The 23,254-nt window shown below is 40.4% G+C and overlaps 2 protein-coding genes across 2 annotated transcripts; one reads left to right on the forward strand and one right to left on the reverse strand.

Moving 5' to 3' along the window:
* Positions 1–2,964: 2,964 nt before the first annotated feature.
* LOC135256475 (transcription cofactor HES-6-like) lies at positions 2,965–5,104 on the reverse strand. The gene is made up of 4 exons (XM_064338270.1): positions 4,798–5,104; positions 4,627–4,713; positions 4,390–4,471; positions 2,965–4,259 (listed from the first exon to the last, which is right to left on the reverse strand). Exons 1-4 carry the CDS (start codon positions 4,876–4,878, stop codon positions 3,799–3,801), a joined length of 711 nt encoding a protein of 236 aa, XP_064194340.1. The 5' UTR covers positions 4,879–5,104; the 3' UTR covers positions 2,965–3,798.
* A 9,251-nt stretch (positions 5,105–14,355) lies between these two features.
* On the forward strand, positions 14,356–21,667 carry LOC135256476 (integral membrane protein 2C-like). The gene is made up of 6 exons (XM_064338271.1): positions 14,356–14,562; positions 16,984–17,121; positions 18,327–18,515; positions 18,955–19,065; positions 19,387–19,537; positions 20,336–21,667. Exons 1-6 carry the CDS (start codon positions 14,470–14,472, stop codon positions 20,425–20,427), a joined length of 774 nt encoding a protein of 257 aa, XP_064194341.1. The 5' UTR covers positions 14,356–14,469; the 3' UTR covers positions 20,428–21,667.
* Positions 21,668–23,254: the final 1,587 nt, after the last annotated feature.

A 23,254-nucleotide genomic window follows, 5' to 3' on the forward strand; every position in this document is an offset into this window, starting at 1 on the left:
TAGCAAATGTTTCACAAATATTTTGTTAATGTTCACGCTATATGAAATGACATGGGCCTACCTACGACCTTGCTAGCTTCATTTCGAGTTGTTTAAAATTGATTGGATTAAAGTTGGATTGGAAGAGTCGAACCTTCATTGCTTGAATTTTACCGAAAGCTGTGTACAGTGTTCACCATGTCTCTCATCCGTAAAACGGATATTGTACATGTGGTAACAGCGATTAGTATCGTTGCAATGATACAAACTCTTTTGGTACGTCCACTTCTGTTTCAGAATGGCAACAATGCGTGTCCGTGGCTAGCTGTTGTCTTTTTAGGTTCAATTAATGCCAGTTGTATTACAAATAAAATAAAATGAAGAGAGAAGAGTTAAACTGGACAGAAAGTATCTGCTGAATCTTTCTTGATTGGTTGATTGATTTGTCGTACGTAGGAGTTCATCCTCTCTGGCTACAATCAATGCATAATATAGGCTAACACGCGAATAAAATAGTTTGATAACCCAATGGCAAAGTGATTATGCTTGACACTTTTTAGAAGCATTACAAGAGGTTAAAACATTGCAAGAGGTTACTTTTTTGTATTGTTATAGAACATGCTAAATACTATCTTGGAAACGAAAGATTACCCTGCGTTATGAACGACAGGCCCGGGGCTCTCCCTTGTCAAAACTGCTGTTTGGGCTTTGTGGACCATCTGCCAACAGTAGGCCCTGAACCCAAACCAATTTATATTGAAAACTGCTTTGTGATAGGCCTACTGTACCGCAGACTTACACTAGTGCTAACTTAAACAGTTCTATAACCTTGCTATTTTACATAAGGTGAGTTGTTTAAAATAATAGCTTGATTCGCGGTATATGGACCTTCTTAAACGACATTTTTTCGACCCAATAGCCGGATCCAAATAAAAATGGTCCAACTGTCAAAATCCTTGGGACGCATCTCCAGTTTTCTAAGTAGCTATTGTAGCCTGCTGTCCATCTCTCATAGACCTACCTTCGTACGCCCAAAGGCTTGGTTTCGATGGTATCACGCTGGCAGGCAGGCTCACAGACCGTAAAAGGAAACCCGGCTAATAACACCAGCTTTGATCACAGATTCGCTGCCCATTTACATGTCCTGTCTTTCGCACCTCTCCCAATTTTAGGCGGAGGTGTGAGCCGCAACAAAGCCTCATCAGCGGGGGACGTCGCGTCTGGGCACTGCTAATCCGGTGTTATTAACCTATGTTCGGTCACTAGCCGAAAACAGTCTGCGAATCTTAATATGTGGATTTGCACGAATTAATATGTACTCTGGTGATTGATTTATCTGTGACAGATTGCCCAAGTAGTTCAAACGCTTAACACACATTTCAGTGTTTATTAGTTTTTCCTTTTTTTGGGGTGGAGGGTGAACTTCACACTTACCAACTTCAAACTTCACATTAATTCCACCGATAAGTTTTGCCTTTTTTATACAAAGGTTACTTGAAATGTAGTTTACAACATTGAAAGAAGACATAAATCATTGGTAGGCCTACAATGTCAAAAATGCCAGGGCACAATGGCTTGTCATTGGGGCAGTACCCTCAGAGGCATTAGTATTCTAAGGTACAAATATGACCCAGTGAGGGAACATTATTAGAGAACAAATATGGACCCGTACCATACCCCTTTTATAACAGTGTATACATGCACACAAACGTGTGTTCATTTATAGGTGATGGTAGCTATATATGGCTATGACCCGACACATCATTGTGGTGCCTGCCTTACATTTGCTCAGAGACAGGATCTAACGTTTTCCTGCTGGCTGAAGCTATTGTGTCTGTGTACTTTGAGAGTCGTTAGCAACACTTTGTTGTGCAAGGCCCAGCCTAGGTGTCAGTGCACGGCATGAACAGCGGTTTCCACTGCAGATGGGGTTCTTTCATGTGGGCCATGGGAACTGTTGGAGGGGGGTTCTCCTCCAAAAATCCCCCAGTTGAAGTGGCTCCCAGGTCTCTAGAGGGTGCAGTGTAGGGTACTTATGGACGTAGGGTGGTTAATAAAATATTTCATCCTCGGGTGTTTAGTTGGTTAGCGAGTGGTTTTTCTGCCTGAAGCCTCTCTTCTGGAGCCTTTTCTGCCCCTCATAAACCAAAAGCCTATGTGTCACTTTTCATGTAAAACGAAAAAGCATTTATTTGTTCAAGTTAGCCTAAACATGGTTTAAGTATTGCTTTAAAAAATAACCAGTTTGACATGTAGCCTATGCACTGGCAGGTCCACATGGTACATGGTACAGTTCTTCATGCTATGCTCCAATTAACTGTTTCCTGCAATGACACTGCCGAACAGAAAGATGTAGCCTAAACAAACATTTATATTTAATATAAACAACCACTTATTTTAAATGATTGCTTGTTATGCTTCAGATATGGAAAATCTAATTCCACAGTGCATTCTAAAAGATCCCTCAGCCAAAGTTTGATGCTGAGCTTTCAACAGCATTCAGCCAGTAGGTTCTAATTGGGAGTCTGCAAATACATCTGATACCCAGTCGAGACATTTCAAGGGGCATCACCATATGAATAAGGAAATTGTGTGACTTTTGACACGTCCTTGCAGAGAAGGAAGTTTCATGGTAGAGCTTCACACCCGATAAACGCAGAGAATGTTTTATGAGAGATTTGGTCGCTGCATACGCGCATTTATTCATGTGATTTCAATACAGTGACGTTTGTCACACGTAAGCAATAATGTGTGATGGAATTCAGTCGCTTATTTCGGTAGCCCAGTTATAACCAACCAACAAACTACACGCAGCAATGGAGGTGTGTTCTTTTTTTTTTAAACAGAAATATTCCAAGACTGTAAATACTTTTCTCCCATTTAAACTGGTGATTCTTATTACCCAGCAAACAAAGTACCTGTTATTTGGGTGCAATTACCTAAGCGTCTTGTCGTAATTAGCATTAATACCCAGAAAACAAAGGATTGATTGTGCTTAAAGTACTTTTTATTCAAACGTCTTCAGTTAGGCCATGTGCAAAACAAAGTATCCATTGGATTAAGCAGACCGCAATGTGTTTGGCGAAATCGTTATGCATTTAATGGGTTGAAAACAAGATCTTGATACAATCTGATGTCGCACTGCATCGACGCAGGCAACTGGAGACAAGTTCACTTTTGGAAACATTGTACTGAACTAGCCTAACACAAGTCACACACAAACATTGACATTAAATTCACATTATTTACTACAATATGCATTATTTGCAAATGTTCTTTTATTAATTTATTGTTTATTAACCAACGGTGGATTGAGTCACAAAATATACAATATATAGGCACTGCATTATCGAGAGCAATTTAAATTTGTGGGAAACAACAACCCCGCTACCAAGAATGACCTATTTACATTTGTAATTTACCCTCCCTTCATTGAAGGTAGCAATACCCAATTGACTTGAAAATCCCCACTATAATGTGATAATATATACACCTAAACATGTACATGCAGTTATAAGCTTTTTTTATAATATCGGTGTTTATGTTTAATAGTTTTTCTTCAGTGAATTGTGTGCATGAAAACTCAGGTTCTGATCTTTTTTTGTAAAGAGCTTTTCTTTGCGGTGTCCCCTGTGAATAGACAGATATTTACAAAACAGACAGACGGGTCAGTCTGTCTCTGGTCTAAATGGGATACGCAGACGAGAACAGTGCTGTTCGCTTCTCAAAGTCTTGTCGTCACACTTGGCTAACTGCAATCCGATGGAAACGCATAACTACTCCTCAATCATTCTCAAGGACAAGACCACAATTCACAATTTACCACGGTCTCCACATAGATGCTGAATAGGTAGTTGTGGGCATATTTTGGACCTCCTGGTTCTCAATAGCCTCGGGAGAAATGTGGCTCTGATCACTGTCAGTGTCGTCCAGATCAGAACACAGATCCTCGCTGATCGTGATGGAGGGCGCCGGTGAAAGGTCCGATAAGGTAGAGCTCGACATACTCCGACCCCCCGGTGATAACAGTGCTGTGTAAATCCCTTCACTCGCTGACCAAGTGCTGCCATTGCTGGAAGTCTCTGACATTACATCCACAAGCATGTCCTGAAAGTGGTCCTCGTTCAATGGCATACATTCCAGGAGGTGGTTGAGCAGCTCGGCAGCCACTGTCGCATCAATCCCAGGGCAGTTGGACACGAATGTGTGCACCTCGTGCATGCACTGAATGTAGCCGGCTGCAAACCTCTCGCTCGCCTCCCGATTCATAGTGTCCGCTTCTACAGAAACAGAGGTACAATTATACATTAGGCTATATGTCTTAAGAAGCATAGTATGCAAGCAGAACATTCAAACGAGGCTCATCAGTGTGCTTAGCTTGTTTATAAATAAATATATTAAAAAGCATACCTTGAGTTCGATTCTGTAGAATTTGTTCAACTCGCTTCACAGTCATTTCAAGAACTTCTGCATTCTCCATCTTTGACTGGACCTGCCGGGGGAATGGTTGAAGCTATTATATGTAGGCGAAATATAAACAATCGGATGCAACAATGTGGACCAAGCACACTTATAGTTTAGGATACTCCGCATAATTTATGATCACACATCAGTTGCGGGCGGCGCATTCAAACTGACAAAACTTACGTCTGTGTCCGTGATCAGAGACCTGAGCTCCTGCAAACTTTCATTGATACGAGCTCGCCTCTTTTTCTCCACCAAGGGTTTTCTCGTCTGCAAGCAAGAAGTTTACATTCATGACACAACATCTACTGTAGTTAGTACTAGCTTTCAAACAGCAGAGTTCTGGTGTCTTACCTTTCTGTCTCCTTTAACACCGTAGTATTCATCTTCATCCCTGCTATATCCGTTTTTGTTGAGTCGGGATGAGGGTGCCATGTTGGTTTCAACCCACACAGTTCGGAAATCTGTGGCTTTGTTGCACTGTTACGTCACGATCCTTGAAGAGGGCAGATGGCAGGCGGTGCTAGTTACAAAAAATCCACACACTTAAGGCAAACAGACCAGGCGTTTATTGTGTACTCTTTACGAGTTGTGATTTTGGCGTTAGACGATTGTAGTAGGTATTTATAGGGCCTAATTTACATATGAATAGAGGTTTGGCTGTGAGAGCCAGGAGACACTGGAGAGCACCAAGCATTAGCCAATCAGTTTGTAAGCCTTTGTTTCTCTCCCTTCTCTCCCTCCCCACTTTCCAGGGTTGCGCCGCACAGGCTCGAACTGTAAGGAAACATCTTTATGTTTCTGTTCCCGATTAAATATATTTTCTTCAGAACCCACTGCCTCCATGACAGTCAATGAATAGGCTACGACGTGGAAATATAATTTGGACTGTAAAATTTAAAGTGAAGATTCTACGAATCATGAGGCTCGTCGTCCCTCCAAACTTTGAGAATTAAAATTAAAAGCACGCTGGGTTATGCCATGCAGTTACGTCGCAGGTATTCTCATAGCTTATAGTTTGATATTGTGGAGTTTGCTGGTAATAACGTTTAGCTAGGCCTACTTCTCTATAGTTTAAATTGCTATTTATTTTATTCAATAACATTTTGGCATGATGTACGGTGTTTCTCTTTAAAATGTAATTGAGTTGGTGGTTAAAACGATGCTAGATATTCTGTCACGTCACATGTTCATTTTAGTATGTTTTTATTTATCAGTGTAATCTAATGAGCGAAGTTTAGGCACATAATGCAGATTGTTAGACAATAATCGTATTGCCTAGAAATTGGATCCCTGCCATCACTCTGTTCGGCTTGCCTCATTTATTTATTTATTTATTTATTTACGTTATTTTTTCTTGTCCGAAATTAGGCCTAACACTGGGCGACATAACCCCAACATTATTTCTGTGAGGCCTTGTGAATGTAACGATGCCGCCAGTTGGCAGCTGCAGGCTGACACCCCTTGGACAAAATGAATCAAGTCCGAGCCCTGAAGGCCATAGAAAACGACAGGTGTTGTCTCGCGCTTGATTTGTTCCCCGTTGTTTGGTGTTCTCCGCACTTTATTGTCTGGCTGTAGGCTATATTCAGTTATCCTATTCATGTCCTATTGTAAGTGACAAACGTCACTGGGCAAACGTACACGTTCCAGAATATTAAGTTACAACTTTTGCAAACTTAAAAAATGCTGCATATACGTTCAGAAATTGAGTAGGCCAGTCATGATACTGTTACAGCCATTAGCTGGGCCAACTGTTGCTGATGATGATTTGTTGATGTAGTCTAATTTTCAGGGAGGTGATAACAGGAACCTTGCTGTCGAATAATAATCCACGCGGTATGAATAGAAAGATGATCGCGTTAGCCTCTTAAATACTGTGCAGTAAGACATAGGCCTACTAAAGATCTACACCACTAAATTCAGGTTTTCAACTTGAAAAGGAAAAGAGGTGTTATTTCTATTACGAAATAAACTTCCAAGTCTCCAAATTTTATGGCCCAATACAGGCAAATCTTGGAGCAACAGGGCGGTAATAAGGGGGTAATAAACTGTGGACGTGACGGTGTTCCCTGACTTTGAAGTCATGAGGTTTGGCGCCTCAGTAGGCTACCTTATTCTCAGCATCCGTACAGTCTTGTTTTTATAAATTGTCCATCGTACGTGTGGAATTAGTGGCTCAGGGTGTCGTAACCGATTTTTGTGTATTTTGACGGGGTGTTCTATAATAAAGTTTTTTGTTGAATTTGGTTTGTTGAATAGCCTTGGTTCAAGGAATTACTGGCTATTTTATTGACGGACTCTAGATGGCAAGATTTGCAAAGTAAAGCATCAGTAAAGCTTTTGTGTAAATGGATTCTGTTTTATACCCATTTTGGAAACAATTTTTGGTCTATGCCGTTTGCACACATCCTGGTTTTCAGAAAGTTTAATTTAAAAAAACAAAAACAATTTATTTATTTGTTTTTTAAGAGACTTTTAAAAGAGACCATGTATTTCTGAAATCCATATAACCCTTTAGGTTCCCAATTAAAAATGAATGGAAAAACTTCATTTATTCAAATTTCACTGGCAAAATGTCTTTCAAAGCGCAATAAGGCGACAGAGATTGCTGTTGAGAATTTTGCAGGTCTGTTTAAACAAAACATTGTTTTTTTTTTTTGTATAATAGGCTACAATGAAGTATGTATCTTCAAAGGTGTCCCATTTTTTCAATAACACATGTCCCATGGGCCATGTCTTAATTTGTGCCCCTGGTTTTAATCACATTTAAAATTAATTATGAAAATAATCAATAAAAATTCAAAACAGTAATAGTAACAGTAACAGTAATAGCCTATTGCTTAAGCTGTAATAGGATGGTATGGGGTTTTGAGCATGAAAGGCAAGTAGTCTATTTAAAGCATGGTCTGACCAATCCCAGTGAACAGAAGGGTGAATTTAGATGGAATCTAGATGTCTAGAGGGGTGGAAATCTAGGTTGAGAGATGTTTTGACATAAACGGACTAGGTTAGCTCAGTTTAGCCATAATTTCGCTCGGAGTTTACCCTGATATAGCCTGGCTATGTCCTAGCAGGCTACAAAACTTTCACATTTCAACGAAATCTGGAGTTTTCGCTAAACGTCTAGATTGTGTATACCATCCAAATTGGTTAAATTGAGCTAACCTAGTTTTTTTGTGTCAAAACATCGATCAACCTAGATTTCCACCCCTTTAGACATGTAGATTCCGTCTATATTCAGGCTTGTACTCATTTGGATCAATCATGTCATTCATATATAAATGCAGTCCATTCCATAGAAATTCCACTTATTTTCATCATGATTACCAACCTCCTACTTCCAGTCATCATACTGAGATTGAGTGTGAGTAATGTAGTCTTTTGAGATAAGGCTCTGTATAATTACAGAGGGTTTGGCTGAACAAGCAGTGTGCATTTAACATAATCTGGCCCAGAATGCAATTTGGGGAAGAAATTCAGCGCCTCACATTGTGTTTATGTCCTCTCAATTTGCATTGTAAATTTCTCTGTTAGGGCAAAATGTTTGTTTATAAACAACACGGCATCACAGCAAGTGACAAATTCAAGGGCGTGGCCATATAGTCAGGGCCTAAGAAAATGAGGTAGGAGCTCATCTGCAAGCTAGGTAGCTCTTTAGTTTATTTTGCTACCAATCCAGTTAGTCATCAAAGTTAGCTATCTAATTCAGTTAATTGATAACCTATATTTTGCTGAAAACCCAGATTTAAAAACTAACAGTATGGCCTCAAAAGTAATCTTTTCTGTTTCAAGTCTTGAATAATGTTGGGTTGCAAAGATACTTAAACCTTTTGAATTTGGGAATGTTAGAAACATAATATCTGCCATGGCAGTATAGTATAACAGGATTGTAGGTTTGATCCCAGGTGTGGCATTGCCATTGTATCCTTGAGCAAGGTACTTAACCTGAAGTGCAACAGTAAATACCCAGCTGTTTAAATGTTAAAGAACTTGTTCATTTCATTATTTCAGTGACATTTCAGCATTTCAATTCATTGTAATAGAATGCCAAAGTTCACATGGTTTGGAATCCATTGTGTGCTAAACCCCTTATCATTATAGTGCAAAAATATATAACCATTTAATTTTCCATTGGCAGTACATTGGCATTGTTATTATATGGAGGGACCCTTATGGGGGGAGGGCACAAGCTCACAAGGCACTTGGCCACGCGACGTAAGTACAGCCAGCCCGCTGCGGAATGCTACGCATCGCTGGTCTAATAGGCTGTTGCGCAGATAGCTACCCTTCGCTATCAGCACGCGGATCTCAGACGTTTTCTCTGCCCTCTTCTCCGTCCAATTTTCACTTTAACTTATTTTCACATTCACCACCTTTTATATTTAAAATGATATTTATGTTACGCCAAATCTAGAGAAACATTATATTAATTCAAGGTTTTTTTTTAGTCTATTAGACACCACGTAGTAATCTATTGTTTCTTTGTTAATATTTTGTAGTTTCATATTCCTGGAATTCTGTTAACATCATACAGCAACCGCTTGAAAGTGTTGAGAAATATTTTTTTAATGGACACGAAACAGGAAATAAACGTGTTTTTCTACACAAAGTCTTTTTTTTTTTTTGTATTTAATTTTAAAAAAAGGGGTGGGGGGCTCTTACAAAGACGACGTGTGATGGATTTAGGACGTAAGCCTATGTGCTATACCATGCCATCTGGCCACGCGCCTCTGAATCAAAATTAGCGTGGGAATGACGAAGTCACAATAACCCATTTCAGTGTGTTTTCCAAGCGGCTCTGTGTGGCGTGCAGCTCAGGGTTACTCAGCAGAATGAATTGTGAATTGTCTTTGTAGTAATGGGCACGGTCTTGTGTGCCTTAGGAAGGTTGCCGTAGTTCTAGGCGCAGGTCATGTGTGAGAGGTTGAATAAAGAATGGCGTTGCAAGCATGAACGTCTCCGGCTGATTAGCTTAAAACTCATACTTCTAGTCTTCTTGTCGTTTTTGAATGGCCTTTAAATGTGATGGGTGTAGCTAGTTCAAGAAAATAGGGCTAAACACATCTCCGGGTAGACTTGTGAGAAGCGACTTACCCTCAGCCCCGGTTAGGTTATTGTAACCCTAACAAGATGCCTTTTTAAGCCAAGACTTCAGACACAACTGAAAAAAATGAATATTTATGGCTAGTTTGAATGAACTCTCATCTTGCGATAGACAACAATGTAATCAAAGTGATCGGTAAACGCACACAGAACCGATTTTGGAATTCTTTGAGGCAAATGGAGGAAGAAGGGCGCCTGAGAAGGCCATCAAATTAACCGTTATTTTTGGGTGTGGTCTTTACAGGCAGGATGCTATTTGTTGTGGGTCTGTATACCTACTCCTACATGTCAGTATGTTCTGTAAATTGGCATACTCTTTAAACATTCATAATAAAAAGGCAGTGTGATTTGGTGTAATTTATTGAATGTAATCTAATGAATGTAATTTATTAGTTCTCATTAATGCATGCAATCCAATGTAAATCTCTTGTTTAGAATGACACACCTTTTTTAAAAACCTTTTTCTCCCCGTGGTTACACTACTTCCTCCTTCATAGAAATATGTATTAAGTCTACATTTACATGTATAACATAACAGATACACTACATATAGGACTGTTAGGCCACTGTGTTCCTGAGGGCCCATATTGCTGCACATTTTCTAAGTCTGTATGAATAGTGGAATACTTAGCACATTCCTTCTGCTAATCTGTGCTGTCTGGGAGGGGGGGAATGCCAGGTGGGTGTAGATTATGGAGCGGAGGATGTGACATCAGTTGTAGGAGGAGAATTGGCTGAGGAGAAGGCCCGATGATGCAGCTAGAGTACTCTAAAACAGAACGCAGTCTTCGTCACTGGGGGGGGGGGGGGTTGCTATCTGGTGTGGTTGAAAATAGCATTGCCCTGTGTGTTCCTATTGTACCTTTGAGAAAGGTACTTATCTGAGATGCTTTTTTAAACTTCCAGTTGCATAAATGGTGTCTATATAAAAATGTGGGCTGTAAGGTTTTAAAAAAAAAAAACTAATTTCCTCTTGGTCCGCTCTTATAACATTTTTAAGTTTGTACATTGCAAAGCACTTTGATAACTCTAAGGATTCTGTATTATAATAATAATAATAATTATTATTATTATTATTACAATTATTATTATTATTATTTTATTTAAATTTTTTATTATTGTTGTTGTTTTGTTACAGTGGAGGCACCTTTTCTGATTCCATACAAGTCTTGGTCAACTGTTGGCAAAGGCCATTTTAGCACCAATCAGAGAGCCTCTGTGTGAAGTAAATGCTAAGGCTGAAAAGAAACATGCGGTGTTTTCACAATTCACTATTGAAATGAACAGATCTAAGTCTGACCTCTTCCAAAAGTCAGTCAAATTACATTTACAGTGCATATACATACACTCCCAAAAAGAAGTACAAGCAGAAGCTCATATTTTACCTTTTAGTAATTACAATATTTTTGTCTTTACTGGAATTCCAGCTAAATGCAAATAGAACCCTACTCTTGGTAATACATCTGTTTGAAGTGTGTCCAGTGTGGACAGTCTATATACTCAGGACTGTGAAGATGTGAACAAGAATGTTATTGCACTGCCTTCAGGAGATCTCGCCCCTGGTCCTTGAGAGCATGGTTTTTTAAACTGAAATTTCTGAAGTAAAAAGATCTGCTAATTGTTTTTTACTAAACATTTAAAATGCCTAATGAAGGATGATTTACCCTCTTAATGCCGCATTATGTCAGAAACAGCCTTATTATTATATATTTTCTATTACACCTTCATTTTAATACTTTCAGCAAACTTTTAACCTATTGGTTCTATTGGTTCTTTTGTATTTTGTCTTTGGACAAATCAAATGGTAAACAAGTCTAACCTACGACAAAATCTATTCCAGCACAAAAGTCTGAAACTTCAGTAAAATAAAATACATACACAGGGGTTCTCCAGGACAAGGGTAGGGAACCCATGTTGCCTGGAGAGAATTTTCTTCTGGCCTCAGGGTGTATTCAGTAAAGGTCAGGTCCTACTAGTGTCGGGTCAGTACATCTTGGTATCTTACTGAGTGAGAAAAACTGCAATTAGTTTAGAAGATTGACCACTGACGTCTTATCGTCTATGGTCTGCTTGACAGGAAGAAAGCCTCAGGCAACATTAGCGGTTGAAGTCAACCCACCATAATCCCTTGTGCATGTTCTGTACAAGCCATGGAAGAAGCGTCCTAAAGCCTACTTCCCATTAAGGAGATCCTGCGTGGCACCAGCAAGAAGGAAGTGAAGGTGGAGGCGGCATCCCAGCTAGTGCAGGATCTTTCCAGCATCAGCCTCCTCAGCACGCTGATCGCAGACCTGCTGTTGGTCGACTTCCAGGTGGAAGAGGGAGTGAATGAGAGCGAGGGGGAGGCAGGCTTCTTGTTCTTTCATGCTTGCTCTGTGTCCACGTATTTGTGTGTGCGTGTGTGTGCGTGCGTGCGTGCGTGTGCGTGTGCGTGTGCATGTACGTCTGTGCTTGTGCGTGCGCGTGCATGCGTGTGCATGTGGGGGAGCCCGAATGTGCGGGTGTCTCCCAAGAATGTGAAATGTGCTTGTTGCATGAGCATCATTTGTGCGGAAGGTAAGGAAGAGGATGCCTTTTATGGATGTGGGAGCTCCAAGTGCATTTATGGAAGTGAGTTCAGATGCTTGTCTGCATGTGATTTTGTACGTCTGCATGCGCGTGGGTTACTGTAGATGTAAGCAGCTGTGTGTGATTGGAGTCATTTTTGAGAGTGTGATGCTGTGCGTAGGCATGTGGGGGCGTGTGTTTATGTTTGGGGGGGGTCTGTGTGTGTGTATGTGTAACTATGTGTGGTTTTGATATTGCAATCTTTGAAATATCATAACGCCTGCAGCAATAGCAAGTTTTCATATCATTCACTCAGCCAACAATACCAGTGTTTCAAAGCTATTGCGTTGTGATAGGATATATGGCTAAGACAATGTGATGATTTTTTGTTTCCTCAGTTTTGTCTAGTCATTCCTGACAAGTGTCTCTTACGGAAATTCAAAAAGAACCACATGCTGCAAGCAAAAATTGTTTTGTGATTTAGTTTTATCAGTCATTAGTTTCTTAGTTATTATTGATTGTAACAGATGCCCTTCTCGTAAGTGCCTTAATACATAAATTATGGCATAGCATATCACTGAACAAATGTTTTTCCTTACACTCTTTAGAGTGTTAAAATGATGTGGCTCTGATTTTTAACAGCATTCTCTGTTGGCAAATTGGTATGAAGATCCCTACAGTAGATGTATCTGTGCCTGAGAGAATATATTGTGTGTTGTTAAATGGGTGTGTATAAACAGTGACTGCTGTGTTTCCCTACTTTATATTATACACTGAGGCAGCCTGTCAGTTTTTCAGTTTGTTTGCTGTAATTTGTCTTGCATGGTTGCAGGTTTTCCCTGTGTGTTTTTGATAGGTACAGGTCACCTGACATAGCCCTGTATTGTGAGGTCTTGCCAATGGACAGGCATTGGTTGCATCATACAGTCAAGCAGTACAGCAGCTTGTTTTAATAAATGGATATGTCCATATCCAACATTACCTTGGATGCATTTGCCACTTTCAAATTGAATCTAATACCATTGCAACAAAATACCACTTCCTTCCTGCCCCACAGATGGTTATGCACCTACATTCTCAGAGTTGTGTCATCATTCTGCTGCACAAGGCAGAGTTTTCAATAAGAGCAGTCTGATAACTACATAATCTCTGTGGAATCAGCATCCTTGTTGTGTGCTCATATAATTTAGGTTGGACATCTAACCTCTCACTCCGGATGTTTCTACTGTCAAAATGTTAGGAATAATTTGAGAAACAAGAGAACAGGTTAATTTGCAACCAATGTCTGGTTTACAGCAGAAGGTACTGCACTAGTGTACTTTCATAAACTCACCAATAAACCTGACTGGTCAAAGGGCAAAAAAACATTTGAATAATAAGTCCAATATCATTATTTTCTCTATTGTATTCTGATGTTTATGTCAGGGACGTGCAGAGGGGGTGGCTACAGTGGCTTGAGCCACTGCTTCTTTGTCCTCCTTGGCTGAAATGGCCCTCTGCCTCACTGGACCAAATAAATAAATATTAGAGTGAGTTTTCATACAATGTCATAAAGTAGTGTGCTGACGTTGATGGGGCTTTTTCTTGGCTTGAGCCCCTGCCCCTCAAAATGTCTATGCACGCCCCTGGTTTGTGTCATACTTGTGTCTTTCTCCAGTTACCTACTTTGGTTGATTATCACTTGGATCTTGTACTAATATGAGTTTACCTGCACGTTTAGTGATTGTGAAATGTTAGCTTGTGATACAACTGAAGATCAATTTTAAATTAAATTAACAATAAGGCTGATGGTATGTACCACAGAATGTTTAGTCGTTGGCTACACTGTCCCATTCAACGTTACTAACGGAATCAGCACCAGCTGGTGTCCTTATGTCCTTCATTGCGGAACATTCTGTAGTTTTCAGGTGTTCTTTTTTGCAGTTGGGATTGAGTGTGTGGTATCTGGGTCAGTGACTTGCCTTAAAAAGCAGTTTGTAAGAAGGAATGCGCCAAGAAATGTTGATAAGTATTCATAAGAAGCCGAACATTTTTGTGAGGTTTATCAAAATAAAAATCCACTATAACATTTATTATAGCCTACTTACATTTATGGTGTTCGTACGACTCGATTACACACGTCGTGCTCACCAATCCTCTGAACCAGAGCTCGTTATTGTATTAGAAGCCTGTCACTTTAAGATGGCTTAAATAAATAAATAAACAAATGAAACACGAAACTTCCGGCAGATCCTAGCCAAATGAAAAAAAAAGAAAAAAAAGAAAATCTATGTCATCAGCACCAGGGAAGGCTGGGGCATTGAAATAAAGATCAGAATCCGCACTCGCTCCAGAAGGAATTCCACAAGCGTCAAAGCCTCCAGACAGACAGAAATGGTGAAGATTACATTTCAGCAGGTCGCGGGACAGAAACCCGAGAAGGAGAACGATGCAGATAAAGCGGAGATTCTCATCCCCTGTCCGCACGTAAGTTCAGTGCATTCATATGTGTTGGTGCAATGTAGGGTTGTTCTTCTTTCTTTGGCGCTGACATTAAAGGTGCCCTATTATAGATGATGGGCGCGCTGTGTACAGTGAAATGGCTACTGTATTCGAGTCTGAGCCCCTCTGTGTCCACCGTTAATGGTCTATTGACATTTAGCCTACTGAGAAAACAATTTTACAGGACAGCTGATGACAATGAGTCTGGGGATGTACTCAGTGGGAAAAAGTAGGTGAAAGGAAAGGGACCAACTTCATGGATTGCATGTGATAATATCACATATTGTTTGCTGCAGTAGCCTACATACAGTTTTAGTAAATGCAATTAATAAGCTATCCATACTGACAGAAGACAGTTGGTCGTGAAGCTTGCAATTTTTAAAAGGCTGTAGCCTACTAAAATCCCATATTCCATGAAATAGAATCAAGGTTTTTGTGACAGGAAGTTTGAAATAGATCAAAATCACCAGTGTACAAGTCAACTACAGTCAGTGTATCAGGGGAAACGATGTACCATACCAGTAGGTGGCAGACAAAATGGCAGATGTCATAGGAGGGGTTACCGTGGCTCCGGTGTTCGACAATATTTTCCAGCATCTAAATGGATCCGGTTACCTTCGACGTCGATGGTGCACTTGACATTCTCTTGTTACCTGTGAATTATATTCTAAGAGCAAGTGCAGGTGTGGGAGACAACAGGATGAGAGGCTGAAGCGCTTGAATGTTAAATGAGGGCGATGTCTAAATAATTTAATTTAATAAGACAGCTGAAAGAGACCAGGTTTCCAGTGGTTTGAATCTGTAACATATTTCTTCTCGATTAATTTTCACCGTGATTGACGTGAGAATGTATTCAGCTTCTGGACGTTTTAACCGCCAAATTCATCGAGTCTAGCCTGAGACTGCATTAGCCAAGAATATGATAGACGTTGTAGGTGCCTATAAACCAGTGTAACACTCTCTTTTTAAACGGATCCAAGAGCTACCACAAATTAAGGGACGTTTGACCCACAATAAATGCTAATGTATCATTGTCTGTACACACGTTGTCTGCAGCCGATAGCTATTACTTGACAATAATAGCTGATGTGTTGCAAGACGTCCTTCATAATCTTAGATCGTGTAGGCTCATCGCCTATGAGTTTTCCACCGAGATACATTGTGTTCTGTCACTTGTAGCCTTCCTTGCATCATAGTGTCTTTGTAACTACATCATCCAACCACTGAGCTTCAAGTGAGGTTATTTTTGATACACAGATGGTGGTTGCCACAACACCAGGACTTTCGTGGGGCTCTGTGCCTCTCTCCTGGCTACATATACAGACGACAGTGTTCAGACTGATAATAGGGTGTTTTCCTTGTGTTTCATGACAGGTCTATTTTATAATGAGATATTAATTTATTGCTTCAGTCAATATTGCCTAATGTTAGAAATGTTCTAAAAATGTTTTATTATTTCCACAAGTGTAGGCTAAACATTCCTCTTTGTCGTACATATACGGTGTCTGAGACTGCGCTTGGAACGACAGCCAAGCTACAACATATTTCGTATCATAAAACAGACGCATCATACATGCTACAGCATCCCGAACACTCAATGCTCATTAGTCACATTTTTAGAACCTGTTACTTTTAATCACATTAGACAAATAGACTGCTCTACAAAATGACGCTTGCCTCTAGCGTCAGAACAATCATACGTAATTGAGGCTATTAATACTGTCTCTTGGGGAGCGCATCTTACAATGCCTCCTTTCTTTGGCAGTAGATCTCCCACACTTTTCGTGTTACGTTTCATCCTCGGATACGAACGCGGTACAAATAAGGAATGGCGGAATGTGGTAGTGTGGCGGGTTCTATTAATAGGCATATCTGTAGCCGTGTCAGCTGTACTCTGCTTCGTTTCGGAGCGTTTCCAATCTTCCTGGCGCGATTCACGTAGGACGAGCGCGTGTCGGTAGCAGATGTACTGAGAGACTGGGGGTGGATTGGTATTGCTCATACCCTGTAGCCTACTTGCTCAGATACTCTGCGTTATGAATAACTTGGCAACTCCTTCACAAAGTACACCCACGCTTTTACTCCCAGATCTTTGTGAAAGCCCTCGTCATGAAATTGTAGCAGCACGCGCTATTTTAACACGTACAAATATGGAATTACCTGTGCGATTACGAGTTTCAGTTTATGGGATTCCATTGTACCAGGTCCTTACAAGGGTGGCGCTATTACTCACGCTCTGTCTCTGTCACACACATAGACAAGCACGCACACTGACACACACACACACACACACCCATCATCATTGCCATTATCTGTGTATGGGGATTATGTAGACAGTCCATTGTCTGTGTGTGTCAGTGCTATAAGCAGCATGTGACCCTATTTTCTTTCTTGTTTTCTCAACAGGAGGAGCTGGTTCTTCCTCTTCGGCCCAAAAGATCTCCTCTCAGTGGCCTATGTTGCCTGACCTTTGGCCTGGTGGTCTTCATGTGTGTGCTTGTGCTGGCATCGATATGTGTCTATAGGTACTACTCCATACCACAGGTAAGACTGCTTAATTTTTGTCTTTAAACTGACATCACGCAGGATGTAATCTGTGTGGTATCTCATTTATAAAACCACAGATACATGCACTGTTGAATGCAGACATTTTAGAGGTAATGTTAGTAGCCGCATGCATAACCTGGTAAACATTTAAACTGTGTCTGAGTCCTTACCCTGTGGGTGTTAGTGTAGGCACAGTAATCGTGGTAATCAGCAGTAAGGGCAAATTGAAAAGCTTGTTGGTGCATGTGCACAAGTCACTAAACCGGGGGTATTCAATCTTTTTAACCAGTCAGTACATAGCAGTACTTGAATTATTACGATGAATCATTGAATCATCACAAGGGTGTCCAATTTTATACATAAAGGGTCATTGTGAATGTAGGTGTTCTAGTTGTGTTCTGTGCTTGTTCAAGTGATGATTAGATTTCCATGTTTCAAGTGTAAATGAGGGGCAAAGTTTTTTTTCGTGTTCTGCTGCTCATTTTATCTGATTCAGCTTCCATTTTAAAGTGGAAAGAAAAGTCAGCGTAGAAAGAGGGTTTTTGAGAAATGGGGCCACAGTGTTATCAGATACTGACAGGATCAGTAATCGAAATGTCATCTCACCAAAGTACAGCTTATACTGCTGCAGACAGATTGACCTCAATGTAGTTCAGCTGCTATTCGACCTGATGCATTTTCTATGGTTGTGGTGGTGATGAGATCGACAATCTCAGGAAAGTATATGATGATGATGATGATGATGATGATGATGATGCTGGCACTGATTGTAATGAGGATGATGATGGTAGTGGTTGCAATGAGGATGATAGTGGTGGTGACAATAATGGTAATAGCTGTAATGATGGCAGTGATGGTAATAGATGTATGATGATAATGGTGGTAAAGCTTGTAATAATGGCGATATTCATGATGAGAATGGCAGTGGTTGCAATGAGGAGGATAGTGATGGTGACGATAAAGGTAATAGTTGTAATGGTGATGGTAACGGCTATATGATGATAATGGTGGTAATGCTTGTAATAATGCCAATGTTAATGATGATTACAATGCTAACGGTTGTAATGGCGATAGTGGTGGTGACAATAATGGTAGTAGTTGTAATGGCGATGTTAATGGATGCATGAGGACGACGGCTGTAGTAATGGCGATGGCGACAATGGATGATGACGTGGTTCTTCGTTCCCTGTGCTGTTGTGCAGGAGCCTGAGGATAATATGTTTCACTGCCGCGTGCTGTACGAGGACCCCATCTACGCCCCGCTGCGGGGGCGGCAGGAGCTGGAGGAGAACGTGGGGATCTACTTGGAGGACAACTACGAGCAGATCAATGTGCCCGTTCCCCACTTTGGCGGCAGTGATCCCGCTGACATCATCCATGACTTCCACCGGGTGAGAATACATTTGCTGCGCTATGACCTTCATCGTCCAAGGAAAAATAGATCTGGTTACATGAGCAGTTGTCTGAGCATATAAGAAGCTTAAGTTTCCATGCAAAAATGATGGCTGCCCAGCAAAGACATTATTATTATTATTATTATTATTATTATTATTATTATTATTATTATTATTTTATACAGTAGTTGGTAGCAATGGTCACTTGGTTTTACAGTTTTGGAAGAGATGTGGTTAGCAATAGCCTCCATTCGTTCTTGAATTCACACTATTTGTATTTAGTGGAGTGGCTGGTTTTGTTTATGAGGAATGATAGTTGGTAAAACAATTGTTAGATGGACTGTGTGTCCTTGATAGTCCTTCGCTGAACTATTTTGCTCTTAAAAAAAGGCTGCTGTTATCATTATTGTTAAAACTCTTTTTTATATGTTGCCAGGGCCTGACAGCCTACCATGACATTGCGCTGGACAAGTGCTACATCATCGAGCTGAACACCTCCATCGTCATGCCCCCGAGAAACCTCTGGGAGCTGCTGGTTAACGTCAAGGTACAGCATCATGTAATGTTCCGTCAACCATTTTGCAACGTTGCGGCAAAGCTCTGGCACGGCCATCGCATTGCACAAAATGGAGCAAGCGAGTTGCTGTTAACTGGTTGCCACTGTAAGCTGGGTGCCGCTGTAGCAATGGTGTGAGAGTGTGTAGGTGTCGTATGTGTCTGCCAGGGGAGCCAAAGCAAACAAGGTCTGGTTAACAGGGGGAAAAAATAAACTGAAAATGGGGCTATTTGATACGGGTTGTGCATCCTGTTAGGCTGACAGATGGTTGGACGAATAATTCACGAGGGATGTGCCCGTCTGTCTCTACAGAGGGGGACCTACCTTCCCCAGACCTACCTCGTCCATGAGGAGATGGTGGTGACGGGCCGGGTTCGAAACATGAGGCAGCTGGGGGCCTTCATCTACAGGATGTGCAGAGGAAAGGACACCTATCGGCTCAAGAGGCGGGGATCTCGCAGACGTGAGTGTCAACAAGATCTCTTTTTTATGCCCAGGGCAAATCACATGGCTCTTACAGCTCTACAGACCCACAGTCTTAACACACTCCCAAGTGTTCAGAATGTGATGTAGGAGAAGAACAGGATTACATTTAAATTTTTGAGTGGCGTGATCTGAGGAAATGCAAGGGTTTTTGAAACACTAAGGCCCCAGATGAAACGGCTTCCCTTTTACTAATGCGCTGGTGTTGGTGTTTCTGAATGAATCGTATTTCCACGCATCCATTAATTGTCCCTCAGAGAGGAAACAATGGTGTGTTTTGTTGAAGTTCAAAAGATTGTGTCACCGTGGGCAACTGAGAAAACTGAGCTAAGTTGCAGCTACTGATATCAGTGGGTAGAGAGCTCCTAGATGTAGTTATAGACTCATGTGGCAATGGCTGATTTTTACCACAAGAATGTTGCTGTCATTGAAAATTGTCATTGAAAACTTTTGATTGGAAAACTGTAAATATAAGGTCATGTCATATTTAGCATCAGGGGTTAGTTAACATCAAAAGTTTATTTGCTTTTTTTGTCAGCATTTTTTCCTCTACATGTCAGTCAAGGACAGTTCTAGCAATGGTTTACTCTCCCAGGTGTTTTATGAATGTGCTCAGGTAGCTTGCTTGGCATACGGAAAATTTGCATAGCTCACAATTTAAAAAATGTATTCATACTCATACTGCTAGTTGCAGTACATACTGACAGTGCCTTGCCTGGCTGTTGAACTGGTGCAAAACCTAAATTTGATTGTCTTGTTTTTTCTTCTTTCTTGGCAGGCATTGACAAGCGCGAAGCACGCAACTGTCACACCATCCGCCATTTCGAGAACACATTTGTGGTAGAGACGGTCATCTGTGAAGAAGCCTAAGACAGGGGTTCCGCTTTTTGGCAACGTCTGACATTTACGCAGATTCACCTCCAATACTGTAGCTCTCTTCAGCGTATTTAGTTTGACTGCACTTTATAAGCATGATGTATTATATTTCGTTTAAGAAATTAATTTTGGTTTGTTTTGTCTGGTTTTATTTTTTGTCCTGATTTGTTTATTTTTCTGTCGTTCTGTTATAAAATGCGTTGTTTGTCGTACCAATAAAATCTGTATATTTGAATATATTTAAGAAATTTCAAGATCAGTTTTAGTCTTGAAGTTTTGTTCTTTGTTTTTTAATCATACTGTTCTTAATGATTTTCCAAAGTGAAATGAGGAATGTTTACTGTATCAGCTGAGAGAAAAGAGGTTAGATTCTTATTTTGTTTTCATGTGTATCCCCCTTCCTGTGGGGGAACAGTGCACTGTTGATCCACTGATATCCCAGGATATCCCATGTACAAACAGTGCTTCACTATGTACAAACTTTTCCATTTGCTATTTGTCACATGATTGTATCATTGTTTCTACTTTCTCCTTTTGGGGGATTGTAAAATATGTTTCTTCTCCTTCCCATGAATGCTGTTGATTCCTTTTTTCTCCTGTTGTACGATCAAATCACCTTGTGTTTTGTCTGGGTGGAAACAGGCAGGCCCCGGGACTTTAAATTCCGGAAACTGGATGATTCCATTTCACATTAAGAGGGTTGTTCTGGACCAACTCAGATGATCCAGACTTTTGGTTCTGAAATTACGTTATTTTTTTTTTTTTTTTTTAAAGTCTTTAACCTATTTATTAATGTTTGGTTAGCACAATTGATGTCACTGATCTAGCTTTTCCAGAACAATCCTTTTCCTTGAGATGGAGCTTGCTAGAGGGGTGTCCCCCAGGTGCAGCTCTTATTGTTTCCCAAAACGCCCTTTCCCGCTGGTCCCACCCATTTGAGCTCACCAACATGCCAAAGTTCCACCCCCATTTTGCCATGGCCAATTCTTCCCACCTTCTACCTTTTTTCCTCTGCATGTTTCTTTGAAACACCTGTACTGTTAGAATATTTTATAAGACCACAAAGACAATGCCTTGGTTCAGAAACTGAACTGAAGTTATCGCTGTTGCAAGAGAACTTTAGAATATTTAATGTTCAGTCTACAATACCTGATTTGACTGATACTACTGTATATTCTGTCTGCTTGTAAAGCCCTCCTACCTGTGAATAAACTAGATTATCCAAAATGTGGAACTTCTGCTTGTTGTAATCATTTCATCTCTTGATTTTATTGCAGTTGGCCCCTGACTACTTGTTTGTGTGGCACCATTTAAAAATTGTAATTGTCGAGAAATGTCCAATATTTAGGGGAATGTCCTCAGCATGAATTCCCTAGCCCAAATTAATGGTCTTGCATTACAATCCTTTAGTATCTTATCCAAAGAAACTCACACAGCTTGCATTACTCTATTCAAAGGTATTACGACAATTTCCTATCTGGGATTCAAGCAACCTCTGCATGACAAGGGTACAACGGCAGTCTCCTACTGGGGAATCACTGCCGCCCTATGTTAAATGCTCGCTGGAAAATAGTGTGGGCGACTGTTCCCTGATAGTCCATGGTATTGTCCACTACTTGGATGTGACCCCAAATCACTTTTTTTTGTGCCAGTCAGCCTTTGGGTGACACGCATTTCTAAATCCTCCAGTTCTCACAAGTTCATTGAGAGATATATGCTGTAATAGTCAGTTCAGCTGCTTTGATGTCAATCCACATCATGTTCACATCAAGCAATAACAATGGTGGACTTTATAGGACTGATAGGCCAGTCTGTGAATTTCAACATGCTCTGTTCTTCATCTTGAAAGATCACATTGCCACACACCATAGAAAGATGTGATGTGCACGTGTATGTAAGCTTATACCTGACTACATCAGTCCTATTGAGTGTCTAGTTGTGCTAGGTTTTAACATTTCCTGTTGTGAAAGCGCAGCTTGTTCCTCATACGCCATTATTTCCTCTTCTCACTAGTTTTACTGCAAGGCAAGTGGAGAGACTTTATGGTACTTTGCACATCATATTCACACTAAACAGACAGCAATATTTTGTAGGCCAATTTCCAGAAACAGAGAACTTGATGTATTTTCTATGGCATTTAAATAGTAAATTAGTAGTTTCCTGTTCTTTTTGAAAAATTGTATTGACCATTTTTGAGTGTTGGTTAGAGTCAGTAGCCAATTCACCAGTGTGAACAAAGCCCAAGAATGTGAAACAAAATGAGAGTGAAATATGTCATCCTCCCTCAACACTCTCACCAATCTTTCTTCTCTCAAGGACTGTCCAAGACTCGTCTAAAGAAGCAACATTAAAAGGTTTTGAGAAATTTCTGGGCTTTGATGATGAACTGCCCTTGACAGAAAGGAACACTGTTTTGTCAAGTTATGAAATAGGTGAACAAAAACATGAAACTATTTTTCTTGTAACACTAAGGTAGAAACTGATTATTTTCTCCATCCATCCACCTATTATCTATACCCACTTATGCTGGTCAGGGTCGTGGAGGGTGCTGGAGCCTATCCCAGCATGCATTGGCAAGAGGTAGGAATACACCCTGGACAGGTCGCCAATCTATCGCAGTGACTGTTTTCACTCTTTGTATTATTAATAAGGAGTTCTGTTTGACAACATTTTAAATGTTGCATTATGAAAGTCTGTTGATTATGTGGCTGTAACAAAGACATTACCATCTTTTAAAAATATCTAATTATTTAATAGCCGTGTCATGAGTTAAACTCAATTAAGCCTTGTATAATTTGGAACTAATCACAACCTAATATTG

This window comes from Anguilla rostrata, chromosome 6, assembly GCF_018555375.3.
Source record: "Anguilla rostrata isolate EN2019 chromosome 6, ASM1855537v3, whole genome shotgun sequence".
NCBI classification, from domain to species: domain Eukaryota; kingdom Metazoa; phylum Chordata; class Actinopteri; order Anguilliformes; family Anguillidae; genus Anguilla; species Anguilla rostrata.

What these genes read in the sequence shown, in the direction of transcription:
- LOC135256475 (XM_064338270.1), bottom strand. Translation starts at nt 4,878, where the DNA reads ATGGCACCCTCATCCCGACTCAACAAAAACGGATATAGCAGGGATGAA. An exon ending in GTGTTAAAGGAGACAGAAAG is followed by an intron (nt 4,714 to 4,797) that starts GTAAGACACCAG and finishes TCTTGCTTGCAG; the next exon opens with ACGAGAAAACCCTTGGTGGA. An exon ending in CTCTGATCACGGACACAGAC is followed by an intron (nt 4,472 to 4,626) that starts GTAAGTTTTGTC and finishes TTCCCCCGGCAG; the next exon opens with GTCCAGTCAAAGATGGAGAA.
- LOC135256476 (XM_064338271.1), top strand. Translation starts at nt 14,470, where the DNA reads ATGGTGAAGATTACATTTCAGCAGGTCGCGGGACAGAAACCCGAGAAG. An exon ending in GGTACTACTCCATACCACAG is followed by an intron (nt 17,122 to 18,326) that starts GTAAGACTGCTT and finishes GCTGTTGTGCAG; the next exon opens with GAGCCTGAGGATAATATGTT. An exon ending in GAGGCGGGGATCTCGCAGAC is followed by an intron (nt 19,538 to 20,335) that starts GTGAGTGTCAAC and finishes CTTTCTTGGCAG; the next exon opens with GCATTGACAAGCGCGAAGCA.